Here is a 25,235-nt window from a genome sequence, read left to right as displayed (position 1 = left end):
TGGGATTGGCTGACATTATGTTGTATTAAATTATATTTAATTTTAATTTATATTATATTATAACCTCTTGTGTAATTTTTATAATTTTTTTATTTTTTATTAAAAAATTTAGAAAAGACCAATTTTTAATTTAATACATTGTTTTGACATAAAATATTAACACCAGAAGTATCAGTTTTATTACAAATAATATCTGTAGGTTTTGAGTTGAAATAGAACGAAAAATACGATTTTATGTTGTATCCTCTATGTTTGCCTTCTTAAGTAACACCACAGATGCCCAATTGGGTTGAGATCTGGCGATTGGAGAGGCTATTTTAAATTAACTTAATTTATTTCTCCTAGTAACAGTTGATACGTGATACCAAGCCTTGTAATTTTACATTCTTCAGATTTATTACAATAAGTTTTTTTAAAAAAGGAGTGTAAATTGGTTTCCAGTACTGTTTTTTTCATGAGTCATCCACAAATGTCTAATTTACTTCTTTATTCAAGATAGATACAACAGAATCAGGAAATTATACAATAATTATACAATATAAAAGTTAATTATAAATTTATGGATATTATAATTCCAAATTTAAAACAAATCATTATATATAATGTTTGCCAATTTTATTTAGTGAAATACCTATCCTGTCACTAAATCTGTTCTAAATAAGATTTGTATATTGCTTTTAGAAAGTCATGATTTCTTTTATACGGCTTCTCCCAACAGTTGTGACTCTTATTGGTCCAGCAACTTTAAGAAACAAAGAAGAAGCTAGATCAAAACAACTTTCCCAGGATTTTAATTTTTTAATTAAATTTTATTTATATATTTACAGATGTTAATGTTAAAAAAATGTTTATCTTATTATTGAAAATTTTGGCAATGAATATTTCTAAAAATCCATAAATATGATTAACAAAATTGTAATAATAATGTTAACACCAACAAAGACAAATTACTTAAAATTAAATTAAAATTGATTTGCTTCGTGCCAATAGTTTTATTTTAGTTAAAAGCACACTTAAAAACAAACTTTACGAGACATGCACATCACTGTTGCAAGTGGAAGCGCCGTTAGGCTCTCCAAATATTTACGGTCCGGCAAATTTGTGTGCATTAACTCAATCTGCGCGAAATATGAACAATTTATTGTACAACCACGAAAACCGTTCGACTTAATTATGTAGGTAGTAAACGACTTGTTAAAATACATTTATTGACCATAAAACGAAAGAATTTTTGGCATGCCAAATCCCAGATGTACGGGCGCGCTTATGCAACTTGATTTAAGAGTTCCTGCCGAATGAACCGGGGCATAAACGTCGTACGAAAATCGCACACGCAAAGCAACAATGGTATCAGGTGCCCACTCGAACATTCTAATCCGTTTATCGTTTTTTCACCGTTTCCTAACGTTGATTTTTTAATCCGCCATTCCGGCAATGTATTTATTTTCAATTTGCGGGACAAGTCGGGCTTAGGAAAACTCGTTTCATAAGGTATTATATTACATTTGTCGGTGGTTTTTAGGACATTGTGAAAGTGTGCTTTAAAACGGAATCAATTTTCCACGTCGCGGATGCAATTTCGTATGTTCCAAAGGGGTTTTTACACGTCGGCGCTCTTTGATTCGATATCGTGAATATGCACACGTATTTCCAATTGGATCGTCGCATTCGTAAATAAAAAATTATACGTTTAGTTTCGACAAGATGGTTATTAATACACACGCACAGTTACATAAGGCGTTAGGGACTCATTACACGAATGGAATCTTAAATTAAATTCGCCGTTATTGTGGATTATAAATAAACTAGACGATCATGCCAGATTTTATTAATATCCCACCCACTTACTAATAATATGAATAGTGTAATATTTATGGGTTTATTAATATATAATTTGTGATTTACAACAATTGTCTCTGGTATTACTTACAATAATATAGACAAATTGTGTCACTGTTGTCAGAATATGTTAAAACAATAATGATAAATTATTTAAGATTAAATAATAATTTATGTGATGGTTTTATTATGAATAATAATAATAATAATAATAGTAAAAATATTTTTTATAAATTGATGTAAATTACATTGTTATTATTTCAATAAATAAATCAGGCAAGTTATTTTGTCTTATGAAAATTAAATTTTCTGATATAATTATTTCCTAAATAATCATTATTTTTTTTTTAAATCCTTGAAATAAATATTTGTAAAACATGTATATTATCAAAAGTAAATATTGTGACATGTTTATTTTATTTGAACTATTTATTGGTTAAATATTTGGTACTTATTAATTTGATTAAATTGATGAAATAATATATAGTCAAAAGCTAATAACAATTGTTTTCATTGTTGTCTGAATCTTTTTAAACCATAAATAATAATTTAAACAGTTATAACCATATATAATAAGATTAAAAAATAATTTATACAATGATATTATTATAGATAAATAATAGAATGATTTACGCCTTATTAATAAGTATATCGAAATTATATATAACAATTCTTATTATAACAATAAATAAATCAGATAAGTTACTATGCCTTTCAATTATAATTTTATGAAAATTAATTTTTCTGATATATTTATTTCCTAAATAATCATTATTTTTATTTAAATTGCTTGAAATAATTTTTTGTAAAACATGTGTATTTTCAAAAATAAATAATGACATGTTTATTTTATTTTAACTATTTTTTTTTTGACTAAATATTAGAAATTAGTAAAATAATATATAATCAAAAGCTAATAACAATTTTTTTAATTGTTTTCTTTATCTCTTTAAATCAGACATAATAATTTAAATAGTTGTAACCACATAAAACAAGATAAAAAAATAATTTATACAATAATATTATTAAAGATAAATAATAGAATGATTTATACCTTTTTAATATAGAAATATTTGTAAAAAACATATTTTCAAAAGAAAATACTGTGACACATTTATTTTATGTTTAATGTGTAATACTTATTAGAAATTGATAAAATAATAGTCAAAAGCTAATAACAATTTTTTTCATTATTGCCTGTATTTTTTTAAACTATATATAATAATTTAAATAGTTGTAACCACAAACAAGATTAAAAAAATAATTTATACGATGATATTATTATAAATAAATAATAAATAATTTAATAAAACTAGTCAAATTGCAATATTATTATTGAACTATATTTTGGTTGAATATTTGGTACTCATCAGAAATTGATAATATAATGTATAGTCAAAAGCCAATAATAATTTTTTTCATTGTTTTCTGTATCTTTTTAAACTGTAAATAATAATTTAAATAGAATGATTACTTACTTAGTATTTTTTAATAAATTTATTCATCTGACATTGTTAATATGACAATAAATAAATCAGATGCCCTTCAATTATAATTTTATTAAAATAGTATTTTCTCATATAATTATTATTTTTATTTGAAATCCTTGAAATAAATATATGTAAAACACGTATATTTTTAAAAGAAAATACTGTGACACATTTATTTTATTTGAACTATTTTTTTGGTTAAATATTTGAAATTGATAAAATAATATATAATCAAAAGCTAATAATACTTTTTTTCAGTGTTGTATGCAAATTATAATTCAAATAGTAAATATTTATGACAAAATAATTTATACAGTAGTTTTATTATAAATAATTATTTCTTTTCAATAAATTAATGTAAATTACATAAAACAATACATAAATATATATATATTTTTTTTTTTTTAAAATAAATTTTCTGATGTATTTATTTCCTAAATAAATTCATCATTTATTTAAAATTGTTAAAATAAATATTTATAAAATAATAAAATCTTCAAAAGTAATTATTGTGTGTTATTTGAACATTTTTATTTAAATATTTGGTACTAACTTAAAAATAATCAAAAATTTATTAAATATATTATAATATATTTTTCTCGTTTTGTCAATATTTTATATTTTTTGTTTTAAATAGAACATATCTTTATCATAAATGCCAAATAATTTTAATTTCATATGTAACCCCTTTTAAATCTTTTATGACTGTCGTATTACGATAAATTATAACTGACAGCCTTGTTCGATATGATTTATTTATGGTGTGAGAATGAACTTTTGCATTTTTGATGTTTTCGTATTCTGGTTTAAAATTTATGACACGAGATTTATGAACCCATTTTACGTCCGCAGATAAAGATCTCGATTACTCGTCTATCAAGATAATCAAAATGATCTGACATAGTATTAAGCGATTTTGACAAATATTGATCTAACTGTAGTGAAACTCTCGGGAGGCAATCGTAGAGTACACACTTGGCAATAGTTTGAGACAAACTAGTAGAAAATTTAACATCCTCTTGGCAGAAGTTCATTAACCACTACGCTACTCTCTGAAATATTCACGTATACAAACACCAATAGGCTGACGGAAATGGTTGCCTCGACGCCACTAAAGGCACTCTTCGAAATTAGACAACGTCCTGCGAAAATACCTGTTGCAAACTCATCTCCCGACGCAGTAACGGATATGAATCTGCAAAGTCGCGGCTCAGTTAATGTAACTTTCAGTAGTCACAATCGATTAGCGTCGAGAATTGGCACACATTTGTGACGTTTGTTGTACCGGAAGCGTATCTTGATGCAGATAAACAGCCTTTACCCTAATCGATGGGAAACGATTGAAGTCCTCACGTCCCATTAGACGTGCATCCTGCATTCGGTGGCAAATTGCACGCCTCCAAAATCAACATTCTCGAGGCGTATTACGTCGAAAACAAAAACACATACGTACCTAATTATTGACAAAGACAGACGGCACTCGGGTGTTTTGTACAGCGTTGTGCGGAACACGGATTAAACTTGCACGTAAGAGATATTGCGTTTTTATTTGTCCACATTCGTAAACACGACAAGAGATAAAAGGTTATACGAATTAGGAGAAAAATACGCAAATCGACGTATTATCATTTTAATGCGGTACTTACTTTTCCAAATCGTCGGCGTTAAGGGCTTGTCGCAGTCTGGCTATGGTTTGGAGTAGGTATTCTGAATTGGCGCCTTCCATTTGCATTGGAGAGTAGTAACCAGGATAACTGAAATATACGTGAGATGTCTTGTAAGTACTTGCTCAGCTTTCAAATGATATAATCATTACACAATACAATAACTCTTTAAAATTATTACAGTTTATTTTTTCTTTTTTTAACTCAACACTATTATGAGTTTAAAATCTGGTGAATGCGCCAGTTAACTGTCATGTGTAATATTTATTTTAGATATGAAGTTACCAGCACTTTTATTTTATTACTATTTTATAACTGTTTATAAAAATGAGCACAAATTGGCATACTTTCTAAATCTTAATCACTGATTACTTTAATTAATAATTCTTTCATTGACTATCAATGGAATTCAACTAATTAATCAGTCATTTTTACTGATTAATAAGTATTATTACACTGATGAATCTATAAGTTAAACGTAGTGATTAGTCCATTGATGTATAAGTATTCGTATAACTTCACTTTGTAGTCAACAACTTTTGTAATCAGTACAATTTCATAGATGAAATAGTCAAATTTTCCTGATAAACTCAGTTCCATTGATTAATTAATAATTTTCACAGATGAATCATTAAATTCATCAGATTAATTTTTAATATCAACGTATTAATTAATATAACTCTACTTTGAAGTCATTACAATTTCATTGATAAATAAGTCAATTTTAATAATAACCTTTTAAAATTATTACAATTTATTTTTTCTTTTCTTAATTCAACTATATTATGAGTTTAAAATCTGATGAATGTGTCAGTTAACTGTTATGAGTATTTATTTTAAGTTATCAGCACTGTTATTTTATTATTATTTTTTAACAGATTATAAAAATAAGTAAAAATTAGCGTATTTTCTAAATCTGTATCACTGATTACTTTAATTATAATTCATCCATTGACAATCAATGGAATTCAATAATTAATTAGTTCATTTTTATTGATTAATCAGTCTTATTACACTGACGAACCAGTATAATTTCATAGATGAAACAATTAAATTTTCCTCATAAAATCGCTTCCATTTATTAATTAGTAATTTTCACAGATGAATTATTAATTTCATCTGATTAATCTGTAAGAAGAACTTGTTAATTAAAATAACTCTACTTTGAAGTTAGTACAATTTCTCATAATTGTTCAGTAGGTTTCTTTGATTAATTTTTAATTTCCATGATGGAGATTAATTAGTATAACTCCATTCCTGTAAACATTTCACTGAATTTCACTGAAGAAACAGTTAAATTTTCCATTAATCAGTTATTTTCATAGATGAATCATTAAATTCCTCTAATTAATCTGTAAGTCGAACTTAATGATTAGTATAACTTTACTTTGTAATCAGTACAATTTCACTGAAAAATCGGCCAAATTGTTCAGTTTGTTCCTTTGCTTAATTTATAAATTTCATAAATGCATTAGTAAGTCAATTCTATTGATTAATGAGTAAGTTCCACAGATTAATTAGTATAATTTCACTTTGTAATCAACAACTTCGTTGATAAATCTGTTCAATTTTCCTGATTAATTGAGCTCCTCTGATTAATCAGTAAAATCCATAGATGAATCATTAGATTCGTCTGATTAATCTGTAAGTTCAACTTATTGATTAGCCTAACTTTAGTTTGTAATTTTTTACTAACTTTCTTTGATAAATTTTTAATTTCCATGAATGTATTAATAAGTTCCACTGACTGATAAATTTAATTTTACTGATTAATCAGTAAGTTCCACCGATTAATTAGTATAATTCCACTACGTAAACAGGACAAGAAAGTTAAATATTCTTAATTAATTAAATTCCACTGATTGATCAGTAATTTCCAGTGATGAATTATTAAATTCCTCTGATTAAACTGTAAGTTTAACTTAATGATTAGTATAACTTTGTAATCAGTATAATTTCATTAAAAAATCGGTCAAATTCTTCCAATTGTTCAGTTTCTTCCTTTGATTAATTTGTAATTTTCGTAGTCCACTGAGCACAATTCTACTGATTAATTAGAAAGTTTCCACGATTAATTAGTAAAACTCCATCTTGTAAACAGGACAATTTCACTGAATAAACAGTCAAATTTTCCTGATTAACTGAATTCTACTAATTAATCAGTAATTTCCACAAATGAATCATTAAATTCCTCTGTATTAATCTGTATGTCCACTGATTTATGTTATAAGTATAATTCTATTATTTATTATAAAGTTTCACCGGTTTCTTAGTATAACTTAACTTTTTAATCAACAACTCTACTAATTAATCAGTCCAATTTTTCTGATTAATTGTGCTTTATTGATTACTCAGTAATTTTCATATATGAATCATTAAATTCCTCTGATTAATCAGTAAGATCAACTTATTGATTAGTATAATTTTATAATCTGTATAATTTTTCTGATGAGTCGGTCAAATTCTCCTGATTGTTCAGTATTTTTCTTTAACTATTCAGTAAGTCCAATAGATGAATTAGTAAATTTCAACAATCAACAAATTAGTTCCACTAATTAATTAGGGAATTAAATCCACATTGTGGTCACTACAATTTTACTAATGAAACAGTATAATATTCCTTATTAATTGAATTTAACTAATCAGTTATTTCAATAAATGATCATTAAATTCCTTCGATTATTAAGTAGCACAATTTCGCTGATTAGTCGATTAAATTATCCTGATTAATCAATAATTTTTATAAATGAATTCCATTGATTTCCATGGAATTATCAATAAATTGATGACTCCGCCATATTCTATTGATTAATAAGTAAAATATTTTATGATTCACATTTACAGGGTGACATTTAATCATAGCTTTTTAAAAAGTTTGAAAAACTGCTCCACGAAATTGTTCAAGGAACATCATATTTTATTTGTATAAAAATATAAAATCATGACCAGAATCGGAATATATAATAAGTCTGATAATTATATTTTACCCATTTAATACATGTTAATTTAAAAACCAATATCATGTATCGGTTGCTGTCAGTTTACAACATTTACTAAGTAGGAACAGGAGCAGTGGGTGGCCAAACAAGTCCGCAAGTTGCGGTTACCGTAATCCACCGTAACGAGACGCGCGTACTCCAAAGGCCCTCGACTCGGCCGCAACGACGGTTCAGCAATAATTAAGATATCGATTCGACGGGCCACTTTGGCGGCCGCGACGAAACTGAATTAAAGGATCAGTGAATTGAGGTATGCCGGTGTGTTTCCAGTTAATCTTACGGCTCGTACCGCCGGCGACATTTTCCAAGTCGCCTCCATACAGGAAACTTGACAACTTGCCTTTAAACGGATCCCTTATTGAAAAAGTTTAACGATCTTTTTTAATGAGGGTAATTTTGTTTTAACGACCGACAAAATGTTAAATAATTATTCGGGGCTTTGGCAATTATGATGCAGTTGATTGAGTTCATTTTGTTCGGCGATGCTGCAACACCCAAGCATTGGTAATCTGGCCTCATAAATATGTCAAAATAACGCAATTTAATTTGCTATCATAACAGATAATAATAATATCAGAAACATAGTAGTCATTGAAGTTGATACTACTACCTGGCCGGGTGTGGAGCTGCGTACGTCGTCGTCACTTGCAACAGAACTATTCCAATTACCAACAAAACAAAGATGGATGCTGCATTGTTGACCGTTGATGGCTTCATCTTCCTGCAACAAATATTTTAAATTAGTTTATTTTTTGACCTTGTTTATTTTACATTGTTTTTATGTTGGAAAATTGTGTGTATAAAGCGATACATTTAATCTACATACGAATATTCCATTTTGGTCCTCGGGGGAAATTACAAAATTTTCCCTTCAACTACGATTTAGATGATGTGATAGATTAAATCTCGTTGTTCTTTGTATGGGAGGTAAATTAAATAATATCGAAAACAATTTCATGCAATAAGGGCGCATTCACCATAATTTTAAACAATTACAGTAGTGGTCATGAATATATTACCTTGTTTAAAAAATTTTGAGCTCTAATATTTGAATTGGATTTCATTATATTTTATTTTTCTGTTATTGCTATGCCAACTTTACTACTAGTCAATTTAATTTTATTGTTATAATTATATATTATTATATATAGTATTTCAATGATCTGTCTTTATTAAGTCGATTACTGAAAGGGGTCTTTTACTTATTATAATTATTTAATAATAGATCGTAGTCAAACTGTATTATCGATCAACAGATAATTCGAATGACAAAAAGTAATCTATTGATATCGTTAACTCAAGGCAAATTATTAAAGCCAACCTGAAGAAAATGGGACTTAATAAAATGTAGTTCAAGATCTGTCAGAGGAAGGCTTCTACAAATAAAGTGAAGGCCCGATTTCGATTTGCTCAGTATCACATCCACTGGACCAAAGAACTGTGCCAATTGGTAGTATTTATTAAGGAGTCTACATTTTATTTATATAAAAATGGTGGTTTAGTATATGTTAGATGTGCTTCAGGGATAAAACTACATAAAACGTTTGTTTTACTCACTGTGAAACAGGGTGGTGGTTCAATTATGTCATAGGAAATAAACATCACTAAGAAATTTAACCAGGGACAACTTAAAATTTATGTTATAAAATAAATAAGAAATTCTGTTCTCACATATAAAAGGAAAAGTACACCATTTTTGAGGCATACTTATTTTCAGGTCATCTAGATGACTTTGATCCAAAGGATTCCATAATTCTGGAAAAAACTGACCAGACTGGCTGGTAGGGTAGGTTCAATTATGATATAGAAAATAAATATCGCTAAGAAATTTAACCAGGGACAACTTAAAATTTATTTTACAAAATAAATAAGAAATTCTGTTCCCACATATAAAACGAAAAATACACCATTTTTGAGACATACTTCTTTTCAGGTCATCCAGATGATTTTGATCCGAAGGATTCCATAATTGTGTAAGAAATTTTGTTAATTCTCTGAGTGTACCAGTCTGGCTAGTAGGGTAGGTTCAATTATGTCATAGGAAATAAATATCACTAATAAATTTAACCAGGAACAACTTAAAATTTATTTTACAAAATAAATAAGAAATTCTGTTCCCACATATAAAAGGAAAAATACACCATTTTTGAGGCATACTTCTTTTCAGGTCATCCAGATGATTTTGATCCAAAGGATTCCATAATTGTGTAAGAAATTGTCTTAATTCTCTGAGTGTACCAGACGGGGTGATAGGGTAGGTTCAATTATGTTATAGGGAATAAATATCACTAAGAAATTTAACCAGACAACTTACAATTTATTTTACAAAATAAATAAGAAATTCTGTTCCCACATATAAAAGGAAAAATATACCATTTTTGAGGTACACTTCTTTACAGGTCATCCAGATGATTTTGACCCAAAGGATTCCATAATTCTGGAAAAAATTGTCTTAATTCTCTGAGTGTACTAGACTAACTGGTAGGGTAAGTTCAATTATGTTATAGGAAATAAATATCACTAAGAAATTTAACCAGGGACAATTTAAAATTTATTTTACAAAATAAATAAGAAATTCTGTTCCCACATATAAAAAGAAAAATACACCATTTTTGAGACATACTTCTTTTCATGTTATCCAGATGATTTTGATCCAAAAGATTCGATAATTCTGGAAGAAATTGTCTTAATTCTCTGAGTGAACCAGGCTGGCTGGTAGGGTAGATTCAATTATGTTATAGGAAATAAATATCACTAAGAAATTTAACCAGGGACAACTTAAAATTTATTTTACAAAATAAATAAGAAATTCTGTTCCCATATATAAAAGGAAAAATACACCATTTTTGAGACATACTTCTTTTCAGGTCATCTAGATGATTTTGATCCAAAGGATTCCATAATTCTGGAAGAAATTATTTTAATTTTCTGAGTGTACCAGACTGTCTGGTAAGGGTAGACGTTTAATTTAGAATATTATCGATAATGTCTGTTGCATAAATTTCACTGGTCATATTACGGTCGCAGATGTAGACCTCCTTTCTACATCATAGAACAATACCACCCTATACCATTATGGATTTTTTTTTTTGACTTAGAAGTCTCTAGACTCGTACTGACCTGTCACTAAATACTCCAAATCGTCTTTCATCTGTAAATATCCCAGTTACAGAATTAAAATCAAACTGAATGTTTAAATATCAACTGAAACCCATGATGCGATTTTTTTTTTGTTTTACTACTTTAATTTTTACGTTTTTATTCACAAATAATCAACGTATACAGAGATTATTAAAATGTATTTGGAATGTTCATTCGGAAATTCGTCGTAGATTCGTAGAAGAAGGTTCTTTTTAATTCAGAAAAATAAATATAACATTAGATTAACAATAAAATAATTTCTAGAATGGACTATATAACAATATTAATAATTTAATATTGTTTTAATAGTTCATATGAAGTTAATATTTTAAATAGTTGCTATAATGATGACCACTACTGCAAGTTGTGGTGCATCCACCATAATTTTAAAAAGCAAACAGTAAAGTTGTGGTTGAACCACGCAAACATATTCCTTGAATGTGTGTTCAGTTTAATTCCAATATTGACTTAAAAAACAATCATTCGAGTATGCACACGAACAAACAGGATTATAATTGATTCAAACTGATATCTGAGTGCCCGTAAAATATCAGGAATTAAACCATCCAGAAATGGGGAAATCTCTGTTTGGCGAGACACCTACATTCACGAAGAATGCGCCTGTTTGCTTAGGAAACAATCGGGCATTACAAGAGGCCTGAAGTCGAGAACCAAGACCCAAGTTTAAATCTTATTTGCGTAAAATATTTAACCCGGTCGTAATTCATACTTATTATGTAAAGTACGTGTTCCATTATGAGGTTGCGGATTTCAACAAGTAAAACAAGCTTCTGCCTCGTCGGGATTACCACCGTTTCTTTTGCATTTACTTTTGAAAATCGGTCTTCGACTTAACTGATTAATTAAATTGAGGACCTCTGTAATCTCTGTATTAATGTGAGAATTCCTATTTTTTGTAATTTTAATAACGCCAAGTACTCCATTGTGTGTTTCACAATGGAAATTACACGCTATGCCAAAATTTGTATAATACTTTGTAAAAGGAATATCAAAGGATCGCATATTTAATTAAGACTTCCGTTAATTGTGCAACTCAAAGCACATTTGTGTTTTTATTTTAATTTAACTTGATGTTTACATTAGAATAATTAAATCTCAGCTTTGACAATAAACAGACACATCAGAGGTACGGAATTAATTGATCCTTGAAGTGCATCAAACTAATATTATTGTGCAATCTCACAATGGGACGCGTCACATGTGCAGTTGAATTAATCCACGTAAAACAAATTTAAATTTTCATCGAATTTTTTCCTAATTTCGAATGCGTTTAGTCAGATGCACGGAGGTAAAATTAATAATCGCCGTTTTTATCTACACGAGCAGTTCAGATGTATTCCGACAAAGTGTGCAAACATACAAACGGGCGATAAAAATAAAATTAATTCGAATGAATTTTTAATTTAATTTTTGTTCAGCTTCTGTTTGTTGCGACGATATTTATTTGGGGCATTTTGTCCTGCGGAAAAATAACCATTTTAAACATATGTTTGTGTATGTGTGTGTAATATGTGAGATGGAAAATAGTTTTTTCTGCATAGTTTGCATGTGAATCTGGACAACGTTGCAAAATATTACTGTTTGTCTTCAGTGTGGACTATTTAAGATGGTTTTTTATATATGATTCCATTTTAATGAATAATGTGTGTCTAACAATGCTATTTTTTTCTTACACTGTGTATAAAACATTTTTTTTTGAGTTAAAAAATCATCTTAATTCGTTGTGTCAAAAGTGATAATGAATATGTTAAAGATAAATAACATCAAAGTAAAACTTGATGTTACATATCTTCTATGATACAATGAAGAAATTGAGAAATATCTCGTGGAAAAACTTCGTGTAACCTATGAAATACGCCTTTCATCAAATTGTCATGAATCAATCATTAGAAAGAGGCTCAAGCTTCAAAATCTTATTAACAATTCTTTAAATTGATTACAAGTTTTGCCGGTCTGGAAAATGAATTGAAGCTGGTAAACTTATACTTAAAAAAGTTTTAAATGAAGATTTTGATGATAAGCTACTATATTCTCCAAAATGTTAAAAGGGAACTTCTTTCAGTCCCTCCATATGCACTGTACATTCCTTGAAATAAATGATTTGAATCTCCTTGATTAAATTGGTTCGAAACTATTTTCAATATGTTTTATTTCGAGTAAGAATATTATTTGAAAATTTGCAGCTCTTGAATATTTCTCTACATCCAGGCTTTGTACAGACGTTAGAATCACTGTAAGTCTGTCTATCATCAAAAGAAGGTTGCTTGGATCTGGTCTTAGAGCCAGAAGACGTTTCCGACACTCTTTGTTAAGCAGGGAGCTGCCAAAGAGATAGATTTTTGTATAATTTATGCAAGAGATTACATTGTTTATTAAACCTTATTGGTGTTCTGATTTTTGAAACTTTGTACTACAAACTAATGAATTAATCAGTACCTTAATTTGTCAAATATTTTCCACATTTATTTTTTTATGTTTAGGTTAGTTTAGTTGTTCAAACAACATATTAATATTATTAACTTTGATACAAACAAATATAGAATATTTGTACGGAATTTGAAGGCTGAAAACTTCGTTGGAAAACTTTATTTTTCTCATTTTAGGCACCACCATATACACTATGCATCTCTTGAAGTAGATGAATTGAATCTCCCAGATATAATTGATTTAAAACTATTTTCAATATGTTTTATTTTGAGCAATAATATTATTTGAATATTTGCAGTTTTTGAATATTTCTCTACATCTAGGCTTTGTACAGACGTTAGAATCACTGTAAGTCTGTCTACCATCAAAAGAAGGTTGCTTGGAGCTGGTCTTAGAGCCAGAAGACGTTTCCGACACTCTCTGTTAAGCAGGGAGCTGTCAAAGAGGTAAACTTTTGTATAATTTACGCAAGACAATACATTGTTTATTAAAACTTATAGGTATTCTGATTTTTGAAACATTGTACTGCAAACTAATTAATTAATCAGTACCTTAGTTTGTCAAATATTTTCCACATTTATTTTTTCATGTTTAAATTAGTTTAGTTGTTCAAACAATATATTAATATTATTAATTTTGGAACACACACATATACAATATTTATACGGAATTTGAAGGATGGAAAACTCTCATTTTAAATGGGTTATTAAATTTGTAAAATTTAAATGATCAGGAAACGAAGATCAGAGAAGGTGCCAAAGGGGAAAAGTTGTCAGAACAAACACACTGAGCTAATACTTTTTGATATCTACACATCAAATAATTCTTCTACCAGTATTAAACTGGCGAAGCTGGAGGTGTGCCCGTTAGGCTAATAGCATGAAATGTTTCGGAAAATGCAAATATCTTTGTGTTTATGTAACAAATAAAGCTGCGTTTCGTTGGTTTTCTTTGTTTGAGGTAAATTTGATGACACTGTTGCAATTAAGCTCGTTTAACTGAAGTAATTTTATTCATTTGTCTCGTTCCACAATTTGAGGACGATATTTTAATATAATTATGTCATGCGATTCCAATTTTGCAGATTAAACAGGAAACTCGACAAGTTGATGATTTAAAATTGCTCGCGTTTATTTAAATTTGAAGTCGACTTGTAAATTATGAAAACGGCGGGACCCTTTTGTTTTTCGGGGGGTGATCCTGAAAAGTGATTTAAATACGCTCATAAAGAATTTCAATTAAAATTTTTTACAACATCTCTTATTTGCCCGTCACCTCCCGAGATACTTGCACTTAAATAAAAAAATGCATCAAATATTTACAGTCAACGGGACAAATTAAAAACACCGTGAGACATTTACAAAAAAAAAAAAGTAATGAGAAAACTTCGTCGGATGTTTAGCATAAATATTGCGTCTGGCACTGGGCATCAAATTTAAATTATTGAATCGTTGATACAAAGTTGTTGGCTGAAAAAAGTGATAATTTAATAGCCCCTAATTGAATATCGACGCTGGAAGCCACACTAAGATAGTTAAAGGGTGTCTAGAAAACTGTTAAAAGTAGCTACGCGAACATTTCCTTTCGCCACCCTGAGGGAGGCACACTTCGGCGTGTGCAATAAACTTCCTCGCACTTCCTATTTATTTCCTCCCGAAGGATGGACGTGACCACCTCATTTCGAAGTAACACACATTTAATTATCTGAAATACAGCCCCGACATTTTTCTTCGGATCAAATCCAGATTTTATTACTAAAATCCTTAATAATCGAAATGGTTGGCAAAAAAGGTGGTGGCATTTTTATACATGAAAGCCTTTTGTGCAAACCGACCGCAAAGCACGTAAAATAGTTCGAGTTAATTTGCATACTGTTCAGTTTTTTTTTGTAGGCGTGGAAGTTAAATATTTTTAAACGTGGGCAGACGAATTGTCAATTTCTATTTGCATACGTCAGTCAAAATATGCGTACCATAAACTGCAACCGTAAAAACGTCCTGGTTATTCGCCAAGCACTAAATAGATGAAATGATGCGAGTGCGAGTGTGGGTTTCTTTAACACCGCATTTACAAGCAGATAAAAACTTGTCCACCCGTATAAATATTTTTTTTTTGTCAATAAAATTTCGTCTTTACATGTTTATAGGGAAATACAGTAATATGCCCTATAACATTTTTATGGTATTCGGTGGAAATATACACGAACATTTTGTTTACTTTGTTTTTGCAGTCGTCCTGATACTTTGTACCATGTGGATTTGTTGTGTGTTTCATCTCTTTGATAATCAAATTTAGCATGTGAAAGGAATCAGAAGTAAATGCATCCTGCGGGCATTCCTGATTTGGTGGAAACAGCAGTTTGATAAGAGGAACGGAACGTTTGTTAATTAAAATAATTGAAAATGTACAGTTTAAATGTGCATTACATGTTCTAAATTTGAGAATCATAAGTACACGTGAAATTATGGTGAATTAAATACTTGTAACAATTGTTGCTGGATAATTTTTGAGTGCATTTTTTATATTTAGAATGCCATAAAGATCATCAAAACTAAATATTTATTTTCAATACAATTGGTTAAAGTTTATTTGGGCAGTTAATCTCATCGAAGATTCTAACAGAAATCAGTCATCATTTTTCTTATTCTTATTCTTATACAGGTACTTTTCGTTTAAATAATACGAGCACAACTTTAAGAGATTCTCTTCAAAATCTATCTCTTGGTACTTACGAAATGTGAAGTACAACATTTATCTTATACTCTCAAATGAACTCCGAAATTTTCTAGATAAGTCTTTGTATTTGTATAATTTAGACAGCCACATCTTTTAGATATTACGGTTTTAGTTCAGTGTTTTACTATTAAACATCAGAAATATGTATAAGATAATAACTTCCTAAGAAAACTCAACAACATAATGAGTCCGGTGAGGCAGAGGTGGACAGAATATCATATGGATCTAGGGGAGATTAATCATTCATTAGTTCTGTGGAATCATGGACAGCTCCAGTTATATCTGCCTAATTGGATTTCAGTTTTTGTTATTAAATTTGTATTATAACCTTTAAAAATATTTTTATTTCTTTACATACCTATTATCTTAAGTGGTGATGAACAAAATTTGATCATAATTATAAGATCACCGCTTTAAAAGTATCCTAAATCAATTTTAAATCATCAAAAAATTGTGACTTATGTTGCTCTATCTTAAAACTTTATACCATTACTAAAAAGAACAAAATAATTGTATTTTTACAGTGATTTTAATGCAAGATCATATTGGTTTCGTGGTGAGTTTGAGAAATAATATTTTATATGAACAATATAAATGTGAAAATGTTTTATACAATCTTTATCAGAAACTGCAATTCAAAAATATAAATTTTATATAAATCTGCTGCATTTGCAGCTGTAAATATTTTTGAGAAAAAAATGTTTCCTTGAAATCTACCGGATTTACTCTAAATCCTCCAACATTGACAACGTTTGAGCTTATAAATCTGAGTTCCTATTTGGTCAACAATGTTTAATTTAAATGTTAATTCAAAATATACATGTTATAAACAAAAACCATAAATAATTGAATGTAATAAATCACACATCAGTTCTAAAATAATATACTATTTTAATCTGATAAATATTTTAATTATTCAATATAATAAACATTGTCAAAGCATTTAAACAATTAAAATGGGTACGTAAATTTAATTAAAAAGTCAATTTAAATGCTGATACATTACCGGTTTATTTTTAGTGATTAATTCTAAACAATAATTACGTTTAGGGTAATCTCCAATTTAACTTTATTTAATTACAATTAGTGGATTATGTAAAGCAGACAACAACAAATCTTTTCAGCATTGATAAAGTTAACTTTTATGCTTTTAGTACTACCGTTGTAAACTCGGGGTTGATGTGAAATTGAGAAGTGTATTTGGAACAGAAATAAATTCTTTGTTTCCTGAATTTATTGCTTATATTCATGTTTATTATGGAATAAAGGTATTTTCAATAAAATTTCTGACAGCTTAATAATATTTTCAATTTCTTTTGAATTGCCATATCTTTAATTTAAAGCAAATTTTATTACCGTATTAAATGAAATGAAACATTGCTCACACGGAAATTCAATAAACTCCAATTTATGGGTAATTTAAAAATACCATAGAATGCATAAAAGCTTCCATCATGAAATATAAATGGACTGCAAATCTGTCATAAATATTTAAACAACATATTTTTTTTACACTTCTAAAGTAAAAAGTTTACTCAAATTTTAATTTAATGGTCGAAAAAATTATATAAAAAATACTGGCGAGTCGCGATTTGCATAAGGAACGAAAATCAAAGTTGTTATTGAACTCCACTCAAAAATTTAATCCCGATTAGAAGCGCACTTGACAAATGGTTGCCGAATTTTAATTGAAAATTACTCGACGACTGGATTCGGTTATAGATTTTCGTAATTGCGTTAATTAATGAATGTTTACATAAATAACTTTCCCAAGACAATTACGAATTCAAATTGTAATAATGGAGGCTAATTGTAATGAAGAAAGTCATATAGATTTTTGGTCAACTCCCCCGCATTAATGAATTTTCTCGTTGTTAAGTGATGTGGTGTTAAATTGGGGGCAAACATAATCCAAGTTTTCTGATTACTTAACAGAGATTTGGATTCGTAATATACAAACATGTATTCTCATCATTTTGTAAATAAAAGACATTAAATATTTGATAAAATAAATTGGGCTGGTTTTAGTTTTAACGTCCTTATTAGCCACAAAGTTTAATTGATCGAATATGTAATAAACTAGACAAAAAAATAAATTGTTAAGAAGTGGGGATTTAATTAGATGACGTGGAAATGAAGAGGGATGTTGCATTAAAAAATATTTCGTGTTTCTCTAATTAAGAATAAATTTGGGTTTATTATGATGGATGTTGCGTATAAATTAATTTTTTTTATTTTAAAAATATTGGACTAAAATATAAAAGCTTAATAAAACTTTTTTCCTTATTTGATTTGCACACACCATAATTGAATCTTTGATGTAAAGTTAAAATTAATTTTGTCCAGGATAAACTTTTTATCCTCATTCAATTAGAAACAACTTATTGAAAAATTAATTATTTTACATATTAAAGTGCATTTTTTATATTTGTATGTAATAAGAAATTAATTCAAGCACATCAACAGTACCAACTATTCAATTTTAATTACTCTCAACTTCAGCGAGAAATTGGACTCGACTCTTACGATAAACACGTTAGACTTTCACTGTCTTAACAGGATAAATTTTCAAGTTCGGTTCGCAAGTGATTTACATCAAATGTTTGAAAAGTTTGAAAATTGATCGTTAAGTTTTTGCTCCCTTTTAAATACACATACATTTAAAATGTTTCATTTAATAATCGAATACGCGTTCAGTTCACGGCTTTTAAAAATTGATTTGATTGATATTGCGCATCAATTTCCCTTTGAACGAAGATACGTATTATATCGAATCATTTTTTAAAATTGCCACCAAGTACAATCCGAGACATCCGGCAATTGAATCGGCGACGGTGATTGACGAATCTGGAAGTGGATTTTAAAACGCTGCTTGTTCAGGTGTTGGTGGGAAGAAAATTTAATTTTTCCGGTGTGAGCGACTGATTGAATTACGTGGCGCGTCGCCAAAGGTCTAATTACGCCGTGAAATTAAAAATTTATATATATTAGGGGTTCGTATAATTTCAATTAATCTAATTAGGGGAACGAGGCGTCAAGGAAATTTATGGTATTTAAAATTATAACTCAGTTATATATTAGTAGTTTTTACAATGCCTGTACAAAATGAAAGTAAACGTAACTCAATTAACATTTATATTGGAATCCGAATATTCACTTGTCTCAGTTTACCTGGATATTAATTTTAGTTAATTTTTTCTGTTCTTGTAGATTTCACTATGTAATTAAAATTTAATGAGATTCGTATCGCATGAACAGTAAATTGTTGGAAAAAGAAATGGAAAAGTGCTAAATATATCAGATCGTGAAGATTGAAAGCCTAAAATAATATTTATTCTGTTAAATTTAATTAATTAATATCCATGTAATTGCCTAATTTTAATTATATTGAAACAGACCTTTAATACAAATTGAACATCTTCTAAGAAAATGGTAAAATAATATTGGATTTACTGTTAACTTGAGAGCTAATAAATGTTGTGTTACTTGGGCCATAATATTTTTATTGAAAATAAAGATTAGTTAGTATAGTTTTAGTAAAATTTGTTTAAAATGCAAAATAATTTTGATAACAATAATACGGCAATATAATTGTTTATTGCTAGGTATAGTTAGGTATTTATTAATATTAAAAAAAAAAATTAAAGTTATCAACATCAATCTGATTTTCACATCTAGTGACACTCCGAGCAACAATTTTATGCATGTTTATATAGTTTTTTATTATTTAAATATATTACGGGCTGTACAAGATCATGATAAAATATAAATACAATTCAATTGAAATAACAATTGATATACAATCATATTAATTACGGATGTTATTTGTATTTACTTAAATTTCAATGTACTTGATTTTTAACATTATTTTAATTGTTCGCATCATTGTCATCATTAACTTCAACAATACTTATACTTTTTGTACTTTCCGTTCTTTCATTTTGTTCTAAAAAAGATACAATAGGCGTAACTAAAGTAAGAAATGAAAATGTTTGATTCAAATTTATCAAAGTATCGCGTAAAAGCGGCATCGATTGTCGTTTTATGTTTTGTAATACTGAGCTTTCAATCATTCAAAGCGTGTCGGTGACGCGAACGTACGAGATTCCACCATCCAAAAAGTGGCACCCAACACACTGCGCGTGCGCCAGTCATGAGCATGTCAATGACGCAAACGCATAATATTTCCCTACCAAAAAGTGCCCAACACGGCTAAAAATACATTAAATCTATTATTATTTGTTGGGAAAGGCTAATTTTCAGTTTACACACTTTTGATGACGGTATAAAAAACAAGTATGTTTTACTTTTGCTTAATAAACATCCCTCCTTCGATTGTAATTGGAACCAAAATATGTACAACCGTTCACTTGATTTCAATACTGATCTTGAACGATTATTTGGGAAATATACCTTCTAAATTTACCCCCCACGATTTATATACATGGTAAGAGAATTGGGCGCTGATTTTTTCCTTGAAAGTACATACAATAAAGATAATCCTGAAAATTTCGAATATTTCTATATAGAGATTTCTTTCAGACGGCATTCTCCTCTTTCAAAACAGTAATAGATATTAGCGTCAAACTCATTTCTGGCTTAGCTGGAGGCCTTTAACGAAACCACTGCATTAGTAAAATTTTATCTGATTTCAAAATGCTCTCAAATGTACAGCCTTAACTCACCCATTAGTTCCAAGATTTTATTATTAAGGTCTATTTTTCGGGTACTTCTTGAAACGCCGGCCAACATATAGTTTGTTGGTCTAGTAACCAAGGTTACCAGTCAAATCAACAACTTTTTTTCTTTTGTCCGAATTTATTACCAAAAGAAGAACGAGCATGTCGGTGACGCGAGCCCTTAAGATTTTCCCCTACCAAAAATTGCCCAACGCGGCTAAAAAAGTTTTCATTTCAAAAAATAATTATAAAATTAATTTAAATTAAAAAGAATTGTTCTTTTAATAAAATTACGTATATTTTTCATATTACAACGTAACATTTAAAAATAAACATATGGACAAGGATCAACCCACGGAACCTTATTAAAAACAGATAAATGGATTATTAAAAATCAGTTACTTTTAATTGTTCCACACAAAACAGGTTACTATAAATAGAACGTTTGGCACGAATATACGAATCGGTTTTGTTTGCATCACTGAAAGTAAAAGGGCAAAAGTAATTGATTTCATTGCATCCAATTTACCTGCACAAAATGTAAATTAATAGGTCAACCGCAGGTGGTTTTATCCGCCACATAATTGTTATTAATAAAACACCCAAATTAAAATTGCTGTTAAATTTATTATGCTTGCAAATTGTGAAAACACCAACTTGTAACCAATTAGAGTAAAAATTTGTATAACTTTTGGTCAATGTTTGTTTTTGTTTGTCTGTTTTCCATTATGTGGCCGGCGAAATTTATGTTTGTGATACGGAATAGAAGAATGAAATCTTCTTGTGTAAACAAAAATGTTCGTATATAAATTAACGAGGGTTGTAATGGAGACCGGGCTTTTGATCACAGTTAATATTCAAGAGGCCAATATCAAACTAATCTTGGCACACACGAGGTGCTGAATAACGATCGCGACCGCTCAAATAAAACCATGCAAGCAGAGTCAAATTCATAAACTGGTAAAGGAACACATGCTTGTGCTGAAATCTTGTGACAAAAACTCTCAATGGCATAATTTACAGATGTTGGGAAATTATATACGCATCCTCTGAAACACAACATTTCTACGTACACTCTATTTTGCTCTTTTTGTTTTGAAATTATAGAAGGAACCTAGAGTTTAAACCATTATGCGACTTTATAACTGTCGAAGTTCATCAAATATGAGAAATGGAATGAAAAAATTCGATTATTATTTACCTTTTTTCCGTATTTCCCAACTTTCAGGCATTAAGAATCACAGAAATGGAACAAAGTGTCTTGACAGTATAAAGGGCTCTTTTACGAATATTTTCAGCCCATATTCATATATCAAACATCAAATATTCGATAAATACAGTCATTTAACTGAAAAATTGTATTATACTGCTTTTTGTAGATTTTGTTGTGCTTTAGCTGAAATTAAATCAAATAAAATAAATTCTAATAAATCTTTTTTACATTTTAACATTATTTATTTTTTCAGTATTTTATTAATTTATTTATTTCTTAGTACTTCTGATAATCAGTTTACTCCATAACTAGTATGTCTTCTTCCAATAATCTTGATATCATATTTTTTAGTAAATAAATAAAGGTAAAACTGTTCACTTTATTCATCATTTTTAACTCCTAAATAATGAAGAAATTAATCTAGATGAGAGTATAGGAAATAAATATTCCATGACATATTCAAACTTAGAATAATCATTAAAATATAATAAATTCTCAATAATTTTTACATAAATATCAACTCTCTTATTTAACAAACATGAATAATTATTTTAAATGACCTCCAAGATCTTCCGACATTTTCATCAAATTTTTCTACAAATTCGTCATTTTTCAGCTTCATCTTCAGATTTTAGGTTCTCTAAAATATCTACTACTAAATCTTTATCATAATTATCGGACTATAAAGTTGTAAAGTCATAAAATGGTGTAAAGTAATGAGATAAGAGTACAGGATGTGAATTTTTAAGTAAATACTTACACGTATATCATAGTAGTTTGAAAATGCTAAATTTTTAATAATTTTTTACGTCAACTCGATTCCCAAAATGACTGCCAACATCTTTCTTCATTTTCATTTAATTTCATCACACCTTTCTGAATTAACTCACATTTGACAAATAAACGTTCCTTAATGCATTAGAAAAACAGTGATAAAATGTAGAACTAATAAGATTTAAGTCTTAAGCTTTTCGTTAGACAAAGATTTATATGGTCAGGATTTAACATAACTTTACTTACTTCGATAAGGATTAACACCATTCATAAACTTATCGAACTCCTTTCTTACCACCCAATTTGAACATATATAATGCTCTGATCTTGCTCACTTAGAAAGGAGGAGAATTTGGCAACGTTGCAAACCAGTAATTATTGCATGAATGGTCTCAAAATGTTCGTAAATGAACCCACTATATAATGAAGTAATGAAGCCATTGGTTTCGATCTCTTTTCCGTTATTCTTAATGCTTGAAAGTTAGAAAATGTGAAAACGGAAATTAAAAAAATACTTTTTTCATTTTTATCAAACTATCGTAGTTATGAAGTAACAAAGTGATTTAAAATATTTCTTTACCCTTCCTCTATAATTATTAAAAAAATCATACTAAAATACCAAAAATAAATATTTTTTAACAAATATTACTTTAATTGAGAAAAAATCATTCTGAAATCTAGATAAAAATTTACTATTTGCCATTTGCCTTTTTCCGCGTAATTTTGGATTGATTGTTCACTAAATAATGCACCGAATGAATTTTACATGCGGTTGTTGCGGCTGAATATGCACAATTTGCGGTTGACATGTGTGTTACCCGTTTGTCACCCGACCGATTTTCGGATTTGTCACCTTGTTCCCGCCAATCGACAAAGAAAACTGTTGCAGGTCCAAAAATAAAACGTGCCAACGCGATGATAATTCACCGCCGGTCGTGTAATAATCAAAACATGCGTTTTCGGAATCGCCAACAGAAGCACGAATCCGAATTAATGCATCCGAATGTTACGGCGTGTAATTACGGTTTACCGCACTTTCATTTATGGAATGGCTCCGCTTGATTTTATTGGATTAGCAGATTTGACGCGTACCTAAACTGTCTTAATGTACGTATGCAAACAAGCTACATACGTAAATGGTAATGCAAGAACGGAATTTGGAGCTCGATTTATGGTTGGATAAATATACAAATTATTATCTAAAATTCAATTTGTTTCGTGTAGACAAACGTGCCTTGAAAATTAATTGATAAAATAAAATATTTTAACCGAAAGTTCTTGAACAGAAAAATTTTGAGTAAAATATATTAATTATAACAGTTCCTGTAAGCAATGTAAATATTGAATCAGCTGCATTAAATTAAAAAACACGGAAAAGGATTTGTATTAAAAAGCATCGTCCTGGGAACCACTTTTGCAGTTTGCTTTGATGTAATAAAAATGTAGAAAAACCATTTTAAGTTCATCAAAGTGATATTTAATTAAACACTTGCCTTCAACTTGTAATAAATCTCTGTTTTCTTAAAAATGGCGAATGCACCACAATGATTTCTAAGGCTCTTTTAACACTTGCCTTCAACTCAGTGCATGGGTATGTAAAAACTCCTGTCTCCTTCTGTCTTATTTTATCATCTACTTAAAATAAAATTAAGAATAAATGGTTGTTTTAAACTTATATTGTACCAACTTATTTTCTTAATTAAATAATTCTGTCTATTAAATAAATATATAACTATCTGGGACTGTCTCCAAATTCCATCGAGGCACTTTTAAATAATACGTCAATTTCTTTAAAAAAATCTAATAAATAATACAATTATTTGTTTCATAATTAATTGCAATTATTCACTTATTACTTAAAAGTATATAAAATGATTAAAATAGAGGAACAATTTATTATTCCACATCACAATCATTTTAAAAATATGAACAACTCATGCGTTATTTGTTTAACGTAATAAACATGTAGAAAATCCATTTGAAGCTCATCAAAGTAAACGATTGCTTTCTGTTTGTAATAAAGATCTGTTTTTTTTAATGGTGAAACGTATATACGAGTTACTGTTCATTCGAAAATTTTAATAAGACCTAAGTTTTCATTTTATCTCTCACCTTACCTAATGGGTGAGATTAAATTTATTTTTCTGTGATTCTCCTGTATCCTTTTGTCTCATATAAACTTTGCGCCTCAATGTTTTGTTTTTTACATTAACCTATAAACTGTGGTCTACATTTTGATCATAATCTTCGAT

General features: G+C 28.7%; 2 protein-coding genes across 4 annotated transcripts in view; one reads left to right on the top strand and one right to left on the bottom strand.

The window, feature by feature from the left end:
- The window catches only part of LOC109601678 (diuretic hormone class 2), a 42,820-nt gene that overhangs the window by 12,234 nt on the left and 5,351 nt on the right, over nt 1-25,235 (bottom strand). For all 3 annotated transcript variants that reach the window (XM_020017946.2, XM_049964338.1, XM_049964337.1), the window contains exons 2-3: nt 8,600-8,713; nt 4,976-5,083 (exon numbers count right to left, since the gene is read on the bottom strand). In XM_020017946.2, coding sequence (XP_019873505.2) covers nt 4,976-5,083; nt 8,600-8,709 — 218 coding nt within the window. In that variant the 5' untranslated portion in view covers nt 8,710-8,713. The remainder of the gene's footprint in view (nt 1-4,975; nt 5,084-8,599; nt 8,714-25,235) is intronic.
- Nucleotides 10,457-25,235, top strand: part of LOC109601646 (liprin-alpha-1) — a 168,263-nt gene continuing 153,484 nt past the window's right edge. Inside the window, exon 1 of the mRNA XM_049964328.1 lies at nt 10,457-10,473. The gene's annotated coding sequence lies outside the window, so the exon portion shown is untranslated. The remainder of the gene's footprint in view (nt 10,474-25,235) is intronic.

Source organism: Aethina tumida, chromosome 3, assembly GCF_024364675.1.
Source record: "Aethina tumida isolate Nest 87 chromosome 3, icAetTumi1.1, whole genome shotgun sequence".
Lineage (NCBI taxonomy): Eukaryota > Metazoa > Arthropoda > Insecta > Coleoptera > Nitidulidae > Aethina > Aethina tumida.
Note: the sequence above shows the minus strand (reverse complement) of the source record. Positions and strands in the feature narration are given on the sequence as shown.